General features: G+C 39.4%; 1 protein-coding gene across 4 annotated transcripts in view; it reads right to left on the reverse strand.

Moving 5' to 3' along the window:
* The window catches only part of MB21D2 (Mab-21 domain containing 2), a 97,316-nt gene that overhangs the window by 4,800 nt on the left and 78,592 nt on the right, over window positions 1-13,924 (reverse strand). The window contains exon 2 of one of the 4 annotated variants that reach the window (XM_036218786.1): window positions 1,548-1,650. The exons of the other annotated variants lie outside the window; for them this stretch is intronic. Within the exon in view, the coding sequence (XP_036074679.1) occupies window positions 1,548-1,641 (94 nt within the window). The 5' untranslated portion in view covers window positions 1,642-1,650. The remainder of the gene's footprint in view (window positions 1-1,547; window positions 1,651-13,924) is intronic. 4 annotated transcript variants of the gene reach the window in all.

Raw genomic sequence — 13,924 nt, forward strand, 5'->3', positions numbered from 1 at the left:
CCCCAGTTTAGGATATTCTGAAGAGTCATTTGAATCCAGGGTTCCCAGAAGGGTCAGCTAAGACTGAACTGGGTCTAATGGGAAACCCAGCTTCTCCCTCTGCCCTATGCTGCTTCCCTCTCCTCCTTTCCACTGGTGTTGATCCCAAGGGTGCTCCTTAATAACTATCAGGGGCTGCTTCCACAGCAACCCAATCTAAGACACTAACATACTACCCAAGCAAAAACTACCTCCACTAAAAATCAGCATGGAAAATTCATTTTCCTGTTAAAAGTGTTTTTTAGAAGCCAGGCTTAGCAAATTATATAAACACCAAGACAAAGATTCGTTTCGTAATTGTCATCCTGTTTCAGTATTAACTTCACCTTTGCAATGTTGAAAATACTACCACCAAGTTGCAGCTTCACTATAGAAAGATAAGATTGACTTCTTAGAAGCCGGAGTGAGTTGTGAAAATCGTTTTCACTATGTTATAGACTTACACGTAGGTATAGTTACTTTAAAAGAGAAACATTTGATAATGAAATTATTTACTCATCATTATTTCAAATGTCCTTTCATTCTAGCATTTGGAGTACCATAAACATAAATGGTTAGTAAATAAGATCTGAATTGATTAGAAGCAGTATAGTTATTTGAGTACAATACTGCTGGGCCCTCTTGGCATACACATAACTCAATGACCTACACATCCTCTTGCATAGATAGGATTGAACTGGCTCTGAGCACACTAGCTAGAACCTGTCTATACCATCAGAATAATCTGTGCATTAACAGGCTGGAGATAATTTGTTTATAAACATGCCTCTAAATTTTGCCTTGGGTTGTCACAATTTTCTTTGGAGTCACAGATAAGAAAAGCTAAAACTCCTTTCTGCCCTCTGCTGGATTAAAGGAGTTATATTTTTACTTGTTGCTATACTACACACTAGACTATTCATTCCTTTTCTCCCAAATGCTGCTTAGGCACTGGGTTAAAATGTTGGCTAGATGCTAATATTTAGGAATGAGAGTAATTTGAACACTTCCCATTCTTTTCAAGTGCAGAGAGAACTTCTGCAGCAAAGAGAAGATGGCAGAGGCTCATCTGCCAGGCTCCTAGAAGTTAGAAACCAAGTCCCTAAAGACACACTGTCAGGGAAGCTAATCCCTTGTGACATCCACATTTACATTCAGCCAGCCAGTCTGCAGTTTTAAAAATGATTTGGTAACACAAATTGGAGCCTTCCCCAACATTACACAAACTCAAATGCCCTTCTTGAAAACTTTCCTGGGCTAAGTTTAAGTGAAAATAAGCTGACATCAGCTATCACAGCAGATGGGTTGCCACGCAACTAAAACACAGCCAGGGGCTGGACAGGAAAAGGAGGAGAAAAAAAATTCAATTGTATACTTTAGCTGTAGACATCAGTTCCAGTAAATGTCAACTCTGGATTGACCCAAGGATTTCTGTGTAATTGCAGGAGGGTAAGATACAGTGACTCTGGCCGTTTAGTTACTAGTAAATTATCCGAAGTCACGAGTGGAAATGAAAGGATGATGCACACCTACCACTGAGCTTGTCAGCAGCAAAGAAATGGAGGAATGGAGAGAGCGCTTATTGCTTGAGTGGGTCTCTTCTTTTCTTGGAAGCACTGGCATATACCTGCTCTTAAAATACAGAGTAAAACTGGCTCAATTCCTATAATTGATTCTTTGATTTCAGTTGATTTCATAGTTTCTGCTTAAGAAGACCCTAATACTATTGGGACCTTCAGTTGAAGGAATGAGTTCGATGTCACCCACTTAGTTCTTTGCTGATTCTCTTTAGAATATCAAGTGCAAAATGGAACTTGTCCCTGACTCCATTATATTCTAGTGAATAAAACTTTATCACATTCCACTGGTTTCAGATTACTAACCTCCACCACTCAAACACAGAATGTTGATTACTAACAACAGTGCACAAGAACTAAGTATCACTTGAACTCAGGCAGGTGGTTTAATAAATACTAAGTAGATAAGTGAAATTAGTACTCGTACAGATTCCTTAAAACAAAACAAGACAAAAAAACTTTCATCTATGTTGATGGAAGAAAGATCTATCAAAGAGTAAAACTTTTATAATTAAAGCTATAGAACTAGATAAATTCTCTATGTGTGTGTCTTTATGTATATGAAAGATTCCTATGTAGATTTTAAAAAGACCTGAATATCTCAACAATATTTGTTGTTTCATAAAAAAGTATTATCTCTTTTGTCCCAACTTATGTGCCGCACCAATAACTGCCTCATTAGGCCAATGATTCTTAATAGTACAAAGGATGCAGAATGGACGACGTTAGCAATATCCTTCTGTGATTCTGAGACATCCCTTAGGGAAGCAGTCTCCTTGGTTGTTAATAAACAACATAAAATCGTCTTACAAAGTATTATGATTTATGCTTCAGGGGAGTAAATGTTTCTGCAAAGCTTACCTGACATTCTGAGAAACATTCCAACAAGTACACATGGCTGTCTTCTAACAAAGTCGCCAGTCTATGGGATTTTTAATGACCCCAGTTCGGGGAAGATTTTAACATTTCGCGCATTCATGGCCAGAAATCATATATATAAAGTCCCTCATTTTACAGGTGAAAAAAGCTGAGGTTCAAAAAGGAGAAATAACTCATTCAAGGTCACACAGCCCTAGTGACAGATTAACAACACTGTCCTATTCCCACGTTTGCAGCAAAGGTCAGAATGGCGCATACATATCGTTCTCCCTATGACACAATGACCCAACTTGCCATGAATGTAGAATGGTTTAGCAAGGAAGTAGCAGAGGTCTCAAGGCACAGTGCCAGCTTTGTGGTTTCGTTGGTCACAGCTTTAGTGTGACCTTGGAAAGGAGCAGGACATATCTGTCATCCACATTTATCACAAGAAAGAATGGACATGATCTGACTTACAAGAAGCTAGTAGTACTGTATTCCCAAATAAATATACTACTATACACAGGAAACACAGAATTAAGATGCCAAGAGAACATCCTAGCTTTTCAATAATCTGTTGAGTGATCATTAACAATTATAGTAATATGTTTTATAAATCAAGGAGTCTGTTTTATTTGGCATAATTTCTGAGATAACTGCATGTAATTTTATTTAAATTTTTTAGAAAACTGATTAATTTGTGTATGGTAACAATCTACTGGCCGAATATATGTAGGGATAGAACTGATTCAAAGATGCCTCCTCAAAGATGTCTTCCTTGCTCTTTTCCCATTTTGACACTAATACACATACAAGAGCATTGGAGTCAGAATAAGACAGCTTTGGGTTTGAATTCTGGGTCTGTCCTTTCCTACTTAAGACTGTTACATTATTTAACCTCTGTGAGCTTCCAATCCCCCATCTATTTAAAACAAACAAAAAAAACAATCTATAAAATTGCTCTTATAGAGTTGATATGAAATGTCTAAGCACATAGTAGATATTTTGTCCATTTTCCCCATATGTTCTTCCCTTTCTCCAACACCCATAAAACTGGATTAGCCAAACAACACATATTCCCCAGAGCTGTTTTGAAGATTTAACTGAACAAGATAATCTATCTAAATCTTCTAGCACATGTAAGGCATACAAAACACGTTAGATGAAGGGAAATGAATGGAAAGTTCTCTCCCTAGCCATCCCCAGACTGCTGTTAGCCCGGGAACGGTGGCTCCGGTGATGTCATCACGTAGCATGGCACGCGGCTCAGCAAGAGGCTCGGCTGGATTCCAGCCCTTTCTTGTTCCCCCAGAATAACTGTCCCATGCAATGAACCACTTGCACACCTGTGTGAAGGGTCCTGATCTGAATTCTTACATCAGCACTCTCCATACCTATTTTTGCAGTGGGCTGTATTCATGGCTTATTTTCACCCCTACAGGAGATAACAACATAAAGCATTTGGCACAGTAACTGGCAAAGAGGCTCAGCAAATGAAAGATATTATCATGGTCAATAGTCTACTTTATTACTGCAGTGGCTAGTACAGACTTTGGGGTTAGAAGGCAACTGCTTTTTGAGTGTATCACTTGTTTTAATCAACCTGAATACCTTATTAACTATAACCCGGGGATTATGGAATTTGCTACATGGCACAATATGAAATACTGTCTGCATATGTCCATAAAATCATTTACTAATAATCCAAAAGTCAAGACTGAGAACAAAAAAAAAGCCTCTAATTTTTTCGTAACCTTCTTTCTTAAAAATTAAAACTAAAGTTCTAAAAATTGGCAGGCTTTGTCAAAATTTACTAAGGTATTTTGACCAGAATGAACATGAGTTAGGCCTAGATTCAAGTCTAATTCATTCATGAGCAATACAATTAACGACTCTGGGCTTCAGTTTCCTTAAATGAAGTCGGAGGATAACAACTAAAAGTTGGTTGGGTGGCCATAGGAATGAAATGAGAAAATGCACACTGAGTTACTTAGCATGCAGTCTGGTGCTTGCTTACCTGGCAGTCAATAAACAGACATGGGTTCTGGACACGTGCATGCACACACATTATCCATACATTTTCCCACCTACTAAGTCTAGCTCTTTCCTTTCTTTTTAGTTCTTAGGACAGTTTAAAAACTCATGGTTTCTGCCAATCAGAACTTACTGTCAAGACTCAAAGGGACTCTAATTAGCCCCACCTAGCAGTTTCCCCAGCCCTAATGAAGCAAAAGCTACATTTTCAATTTACAGGAGGAGAGTTCATGTTAGAAGGCTCATTCTTGAAAGATAAAAACAAAATGAAAAGCAAGAGCAATGCCAATATGGTATCAAGTGGCTACATCAGGATACAGAAATGCATCAGTGATGACAAGATTACCTCTTTCCTGATCTTCAGAAGCAAGAAACTTGTGACGGAGATGTTCAGAATTAAGCCAACTATACACCAGTCAGCTCTACTGGTGACACAGGTGAGTGTGTTTTACATTCCTTTCTCATTTGGTGATGTATATGTACCATTCTCATATCTAAATAAAGTTAATAATAATTCCTTATTATTATAAATTTCACTTGACTTTACCTTTTCCTAATATATGTGAATACATGACAATGTTTCAGGTGTGTGTGGAGGAGACACTTTTGATGCCCTACTCTGCGTCCCAGGCCTGACCTTGACTTCATTTGTACCTATGGTAGGCAGTTTCCTGCTAGCTGGCAGCCTCCCTCCTCAAGGCCAGGGATTCTGCTCCTTTGCCTGAGGGCTGTCTCTGTTCCAGGAACTACCAGGAGGTTCAGGGGAATTAATGCACAACTGACATCGCTGGGGACAACCTTCTGAGGGCGAAGGGCAGGAGTCAGTGGAAAAATGCCCCAGACTCTCCCCACTCTGGTGGAACAATTCTAAGGTGGGTTCAACACAACTTCCCAGGGGTTCCCACAAGATTAATGTACTCATTTGCTCATAACAGACCCTTTATTGACTCTTTATTTCTTCTCTATTTCAATTGCCCTACCTCCTCTTGTGCTTATTAAGGTGGTTCTTGTTTCTCAGACTCTGTGTGTGCATGTGGGTGGTGGTGGTGGTGGTGGTGGTGGTAGTAGTGGTGGTAGTAGCAGTAGTAGTAGTAGTAGTAGTAGTAGTAGTAGTAGTAGCAGTGCTAGACAGGCTCATCTCTACTAAATTCTAGATAGAATCAAAACATCTCACACATGTAATTAGCCATGAAAACAAAAGTATAAGCCAATGATACTAAATGACTTGCTCTTTCCCACATTGAGTCATTGATGTGGTATACGCAACTTATAAAACTAGATGTAACCACGTTCTCAAAAAAGAGTTCATCGGCTTTCTCCAATCAACACACATGTTTTCCAGGGCATTTACAGTTAGCACCTTGCCTATTTATTACTTTGTTAATATCCCAATTCTGTTCATTTCCCAAAAGATATCCTAAATCTTCGCTAAATTCTGGAGAACTCTGGAGACATAAATCTATACATTACTTAAAGATAGGCATTTCTTCCCCCAATTACAAAGAAAACAACGGGAACAAAGTTTGAGGAGAAAAAGTGAAAACATAGGTGAGCCTGGCTTCTGGGTTTACCGCAGGAACCAACTTCCAGAGTGACAGATTGTTCAAATAGACCCTCCTCGTTCGGATGTAAACGTCTCAAGCAAAGTTCAAAGACCGAAATGCCATTTCTCAGTTAGCCTCTGTTTGGGATTATTTTGCCTCCGTTTCTCTAAATTGTATGGGAAAAAAATCCAAACATATTTAATCTCTCTATTCAATGACCTTTATCCAGACTTTTTCTTTAGTGTAGTGCTTAGACCAATTATCAATTATTTGGTGACCTGTTGGTGTCTCTCTGTCTGATGATCTGTGGACTATATCCTAACCGTAACAGAAGTCAGTTGAATGAATGAGTAGATGGTTATAGCTTAAGACAGGGAATCTTCCAGGATGGAAATTGTCAGGGTGATATACTTAGATGTCAATCTGACACTGTCATTTCCAGACATGATGAAAGACTCCAGAGCCACTATACCTGCAAGCAAGGAAATCAAGGAAAGGGAGAAGCTAAGAACTTGCTAATGAGCTGACTATAAACTATATGGTATCTATACAAAGGCATTCCTCTTCTTCTTTGAGAATAATTTAACTCTAGTACATTCCTCAAAGCACCAATTTTCAGCGAACAATCATAACTGGAGATTGGGAGAAAAACTACCATATAATTATAATGTGATCTAGGATTAAAGTCTAATATCTGATATTTAAAAAAAAAAAAAAAGATTAACAGGGTGCATTTTTTCTTTGATGCTCCAAAACAGAGCTTATAGATGCCACCTTACTAAGCAATTTCCAACAACTGTCAGGAGATGGCACTCTCACTCCACTTATTTACTAAGAGATTCAAGCAGGGCTCCAAAGTAAAGAAATCCTAGAATGAGAGCTCTGGGGAAATAGAGGCTTAAGCAAAGAGATAAGACTCTGTAAGATGTAAGATGATACTATAAAAGCATCACCCCAGGGCCTATTTGCCCCCAGGTACAACCCTGTGACTAACAACTTTGCCTTTTGGTCTCCCAGAGAAAATCTAGTAATTCAGAGGCTGACAGGCTTCAGAACTAAGTTGAACGAAGACTAAAAGATGCTTTGCCTGAGCAGGTAACATGGCTGACAATGATTCTCAAAGTATTTGAAGAGCTTGTTGCACAACAGAGTTTCAGCTCTCATTTGCTGCAGCTGAGATGAAAAAAAAAAAAAATCAGGAATAAAGCCTCAGGTATCAAGAATAAGGAAGACAAAAGGCAGAGAAAATAGTCCTTGGAGTTATGAGGTTAAGGCACTACTCTTTCTGCAAAACTGTTTAATTCTGACTACAAATAAATATATTAAAAGATTTTAAAAGCCAAGATGATTAATAGAAAGGAAATTGATTTTTTTATCTGACTTTAATCAATAAACTCAAAACAAACATTACTTTATACTATATGATGCTTTGCAGTTCCCAGAGAATGGCCATTTTCTCATTTGTGCCCAGCAATAATTCACTGAAGGTCATTATAGTTCTCATTGCACAGATGTGGAAACTGAGGCTCTTAGTGGCTGAATAGGCCAAATAAGTGCACAAAATAGCCACGTAGTTTTTTGGCTTAAACTAGATTAAAAAGTAATCTGACCACACGCAATTATTTTGAAAGAAGCGTGTGACACTTGGATTCTTCATCAGGTTATTTGTTTCTTGCAAGATGGGCAGAAAGGGCAAGAAAGGCCTCCAAATGCAAATTGGGCTCTGCCAGGGGCAATCTACAGATGGTCACCCTTTAGGTCTCAGTTATGCCTGGCCTCAAGGGATATTTGATAAGCTTTGTTCCTTATCTATACCAGCAAAATAAACACATATCATTTCTAGACAATAACTTGTCTTTGAAGTGTCAAAACAATAGTTATTAATCAATCTTCCATATAGCTCAGTGTTATAATATCTAACATATCAATAACGAGGGTTTACACTGTCTTTATCTTCATTTGAAAAATAAATGTTATTTCAAAATCTAATATTCTCAATCAAGTTTCCAAACAAAGTAGTAACATCTTAAAATTCTGCTGTTCCAAAAAACAACTCAGTTAACAAGTCATGAAAGTTTTCCATTGTATAAAGGTGGAACATTCCATACAAAATTTCAGATTAGTACAACTAAACTTGTACCTCTAATTTAAGGAAGGATTAAGGGATCAAATAAGTGCTTCCAGGGAAAAACAGACATGGAAAAAAGTACTAATAGTCTGACAGACAAATAAAGAGCAGAACCTACTTCTGAGTCACAACTGTCTCCCTAATAACTCCTTCAGTCTCTGGGTAAAAACATACTTTACTGTTTGGGCTTACAAATGTTCACATCAAAAGAAGTCAGACTTTAAAAAACAACTATCAAAGCCTTGTGATTTTGCAGTTGAAAATCACGAGTAGATCATTTGAAAGTGGGGCAATCGTTGCAGCGTATTAGATCCATGTCTGCCCAATACAGAAGAAAAGTCAAAAAGCAAGAATCATTTGTGTGGGGATGAAAAGGGGAATTCAATATTCTAGCCAGAAACTGTGAGCTAAAATGGTGGCTATTAAGGAAGATACAGGAAAGTTGTTTTCTTTTAACTTTATAGCGTTGAAGAATGTTGTCCAAATTAGTTGCCATTCTGTATAGAACTCTTGGACTCCAGGGGATGAAGTTTTAGTTGTATGTGTGTACCCCACACAAAAATGAATGAATCATAGACTGCTAGAGCCAGAACTGATTTTCAAGGTCTCATACTCTAACTTCCAGGGCCCAGATCAGGCTGATTAATCCCGAAAGGCAAAGATACTGGGAACAGAATCCAATATCTTGATCTTCGATCCAGGGTTCTTTCCATTCCACCTGCCTATAACCAAGAGTTTCGAAGCAAGGGGTCTGTGGAAAATAGGAGTCACCACATCCCCACTCCAGAAGGACCAAAGTGTCACCTTCAAGGAGACATGTGTTTTAAAACAGCAAGGTGAAATGTTTTTAAAACTTGAGACTTTCTGCTCCTTCCCTCAGTTTCAAAGCCGAAAGTTTAATTACATGGACTCGAGAAAGACAAAGCTATCAAGTTAAAGGAAGGGGTTCACCGTACCAGTAAATCTCTAAAATCTTGAAGAGCCAAGATTACCAGGAAAGACAACTTCAGTGGAACTTTGAAAACATGAAAGTAAATGAGATTCAGAAAAGACAAGACACCTCTCATGCCTCACAACTGGGGGATACATTACTATGCCCAGCCTCTCAGTTATTCATATTGCTTTGAGTGAAAAAGATACTTTTTTTTTCCTGCAGATACTTTTTCATACCTTCTATCCCAGAAGGTAGTGACTGATTTTTGTCCTCTATTCAATCTTAAACTTGTGCAAAGCAATTGTATAATCGACCTAGAATCCTTAAGGGTTCTTGGCACCCACATCACTCCTCATTTGGGAGCGCATATGTGGGTCAGTGAGTATCAGCTGTGAGGCCGACTTGGCAGTCAAGAAATAAACCTGTGGTGATGGGCACAATTACAGTTCAGTCCCTGAAACCAAAGATCACACAGTTTGATAGAATTGTACCATTTCCAAGGCTATCAACTGTCCTGGAAGTGAACTCAGACATGATGGATTAAATACAGACACCTATATTCATAGTGTCCCTTCCAAAAATCCACTCAGGTTAGGTTTTACAGTTAAGTGGGAAAAAGGCTAAAGGACAAGCATTCTTTTATAAGATGGTGCTGGCTCAAGAAAAGTCATTAAAGGACTCAAAACCAAGCATGGAGTGAATTTGAGACCCATAAATCCTATTTTTATGGTAGTGACCAAAATGACATCTTTGCACAGACCCACATCTGGCCATGAGAGCAGCTTTCTGATGAAAAGTTCCATAAATCCATTTTAAACAGGGGGAGGAGGTTGTGTGGGGAGAAACCCTCCAACAAAACCACAGCGAAGTTCTCAGCATTTCCACTAGAGGTCATGCCTCCCTAATTTTTCTGTTCAATTATTGGGCAGACTTCAACCAAGGAAAGGAAAAGGCCTGATGTGGTTGGGTAACGTATTTTAACTAATTGTCCCAATATGCTTTCAAAGCGAGTCAGAAATAGATGTGGATTTCAGAGACAGTGCTTCTCACTGGCAAAACCCAAATGCTCAAGTGCTGTTTCCAGAATCCTACTGAAATGATGGGATGTCATACATTTACTGATAAAATTCCATAGCTGTGGGATGAAAGGACATAGGAAAAAGAAAGATGCCCAAAGAGATAATGTGATGGAGAGATTACAAATCTAGAATATGGAAGATCCTGAATGTGAACCCTAGCATGGATTTATTAATATTAACTATGTGACATTTGGATAAGTTGATTGTTTGAGGCTTTAGTCACCTCACTTTTTTAAAAATGATACCACCTCTTTCAAAATGCTATTATGAGTCATGACTGCAACAGTTACATAAAGCTCCCAACACAGTGTCTGAAACTTTGCAAATGTTGAGAAAACGTAATTTTCTTTTAAAAATAACATTCTGTTCACACTTCTCTAGGTCAATCGATAACACTGATTTTTATCTTGTTAATTGGGCCTGTGACTTAAAAAAAAAAAAAGTTCCAGTATTCATTTATTCAACCATTTCCTTCCCTCCCTTGTTTTTTTTTTCCTTTTGATTTTAGTTTCCTCATGTTTTGTAAGTGTCAAGAAATGTGGGTTGAATGAATAAAAGTTCATGGCAACTCTGCCAGCTTTGTAGGAAAAACACTTTTAATGAAGTTACTACAAACTACCTGATTGGCAGGAGTGACAAATGGAGGGAGAAGGGGGAGGATGGGAAAGAGAAAAAGACAAATGTACTGATTTTTATGGTCAGTTTTTAATATCATCTTTTCTATTCCCTCATAAATTTGATATATGAGCAAAATGTAGTAAAATCCCGGATACTGACCAGATTGTTTTGCTACCACAGTGGTTCTCCAACTAGCATGCAGAATCATCCAGTGAAATTATTAACAAACAGATTGCTGGTCCTCAGTCCCCCAGAGTTTCTGATTCAGTGGGTCTGGGGCAGGCCTGAGAATCTGCATTTCTAACAAGTTCCCAAGTGATTCTGATGCTGTTAGTTCAGCGCCACATTTTAAAAACTGATTTATCAGAGCCACAGAATTTACAATTCAACTGTGGGAAAGAAAATGGAATCAGAATAAGAAACCTAGGCCAGTCCTGATATGTGGTTGGTTAGGTCACTACCTGTCACATGTCCGTTTGCTTACCTGTAAAGAGAAACAACAATGTCTACCAATGAGATCATGAGGGTCAACAGAGGAAACAGGTAAATTAAAACTGAAAAATTAGAAAATGTGTTCTAAAAACAACGTATCATGATCAGCAATTCAAAACAGCCTATGATAATTAATGTGAATAGTCGATCTGTCTGTATCAGGGGGTACCCAGATTTCCAGTCAAGTATCTCTGGGTGGGTTGTGAGGGTGTCTCCAAGAGAGTTTAGCACCTGAACTGGTAGACACAGGAAAGCAGACCATTCCCGCCCCCTGCCACGCCCCCATCCTGAACAGTACAAGAACAGGGAGGGAGGAGGAATTTGTTCCTTTTTTCTGCCTCACTGATCCAGCTGAGACATCTCATCTCATCTTCGCCCAGATTTATACCACTGGCTCCCTGGGTCTGAGGCCTTTGGACTCAGACCAAATTAAACCACTGGCTTTCCTGGGTCTCCAGCTTGCAGATGACAGATACTGGGGCTTCTCAGCCTCCATAATTAAATGAGCTGATTCTTCACAATAAATCTCTTTTTATATCCTATTGGTTCTGTTTCTCTGGAGAGCTCTAATACACAGAAATTACTTAAAAGATTTTCTAAAGATTGCTAAGTGATAGTCTTTGGTTCTAGTCTGGGTTCTGCTTCTGGCTTACCCCAGACACATACCTGATCTTTCTGGGTCATAGTTTTCCATCTAGCAAAGGATTTAGAGATAGGATGATTTTTGAAGTCTTTCAAATTTAAAAATGCTATGGTCCTAGGAAGAGAACTGGAGCAGGGCCTGGGCTCAGGTAAGTAGGTCTCTCAACACAGGAAAAAACCTCTCCCCTCTCAAAGCTGAGGGCAAGCTCTTCTATTGTATCTGCACGAATCACGTAGCAGCAATGTAAGGGTCACAAGCTTTGCCCACACTTCAGCACAGACCAGTTGCAGAACCCGTAGGTGTGCCATGGCTCCCGCCAGCGCTCAGTATATCAGTCCTCAAACATTCCAAAACCAAGCCCTAGATTGACTATCATAACCCAAAACGGTAAATATGTCATGAAGAGACAGGTAATTCCAGAGCCTTATACCATCCATTTGGTCTGGTAAATGCTTGCGATTCTGTCTCCAAAGTGCCTGTTGCGTCCCTTCACCACACATCCCACCGTCACTGTGTCCCTGTCACAGTCAAGCTCAGGCCCTCACATCTCTAAAAGGGGCAGCTATTAACACCTCTTAATTGGACTCTACTTCCCACCACCATCACCCTGCATAAGCTGCCAAAGGAGTTTCTTAAAGGATGACTCTAATCGCATCACTTCCCTGCTTCCAATTCTTTGCTGACACCCTTATCGCTGCAGTCAAGGCCTCCTACATCCTGAAGCCAAGCTCCATTTCTACATTTATCTCACTGCTCCCACACGTCCCTCAGTGGCTCTAGCACCAAAATGCTGCCCCCAAAATATGCTGGTTCCCCAAATATGTCCTGTACTTTCTGGCTTCCCCCATTTCTTCTGTTTGCCCTTCATCTCCTGGTGTAATCCTGCCAATTCTACTCCTGAAAGCTTTTGCCTCATAACCCTCCACAGTTGGAAATAGTTCCTGATTAACCTGACACTGTATGAGATTTATGATGTGACTTGTACTGCAGCTATTTGAGTTCATTCCCTTGTCTCATGTAGGATCATGAGGTTTTGTGAACAGGGAAGAGAGCCTTACTCAGCTGTCTCCCTCCCCCATCTCCCCCCACCCGCGTCCTCTGGGGGTTAGGATACTGAGATCTAGTCTGTCCAGATACAGTCTGTCATTGTAATATGACCTAGCTTATATGAACTAGCAAATAGTGAAATCATGTCAGCACAATAGAAGTGTTCATATGCAAGTTTTCCAGAATGTTAATATTCTGTACAACCAAAGAATAGCAATTAAGCCAAACATACTCAATCACAGCAGAATATAGAAACCCGTGGAGAGAATGACACATACATTCTTCCTGGCTCAGACCTCATGTCGGCTGTCATGAAAATACCGTGTGTGTGTGTGTGTGTGTGTGTGTGTGTGTGTGTGTGAGAGAGAGAGAGAGAGAGAGAGAGAGAGAGATTCCATGTTATCCTTGTCTCCAAAATGCAACAACTTTAATCCTTCTTTACAACCTTTTCCATAAACCCTGCTCTAACCTTTTTTAAAGGTGAAGTTCTATCTTAGAGTGATATTTCTTTATTTTTTAGTATCATCATGGTTTTTGTTAACATCCTGGTTATAAAGTCAAATGGGTTTTGAGTGATTTTCTCATAACCCTCTGATTTCCACAATCCCTGTTGTTTTTAGGAAACAATTTTGCACAACCTGAGGATTTTAAAAAATGCGCACACTGTATCATTACATAAGTGCCCAGACTAAATTCAACCAGGACTGAAGAAGTCAGACAGCTGGTCAGAAGGAATGACTGCCGATTGCAAAGCCCCTCAATACAATTCCCCTGAATGTTAATTGCTCAAGCCAGTTCCCAACTGACTGAAAATTAAAGAGAAAGGCTGAAGCTCTCCTGGTAGAGTCTAGAGGTGTCGGTGGAAATGCTACTGGAGGAGACAGAGCTGACCTGAGCTGACCCTAGAACATAAGTGACTCTTACTTTTCCTGGAGAGCTGAGCAGGTCTGGA

The sequence above is a fragment of the Rousettus aegyptiacus genome, unplaced genomic scaffold (assembly GCF_014176215.1).
Source record: "Rousettus aegyptiacus isolate mRouAeg1 unplaced genomic scaffold, mRouAeg1.p scaffold_m13_p_4, whole genome shotgun sequence".
Classification (NCBI taxonomy): domain Eukaryota; kingdom Metazoa; phylum Chordata; class Mammalia; order Chiroptera; family Pteropodidae; genus Rousettus; species Rousettus aegyptiacus.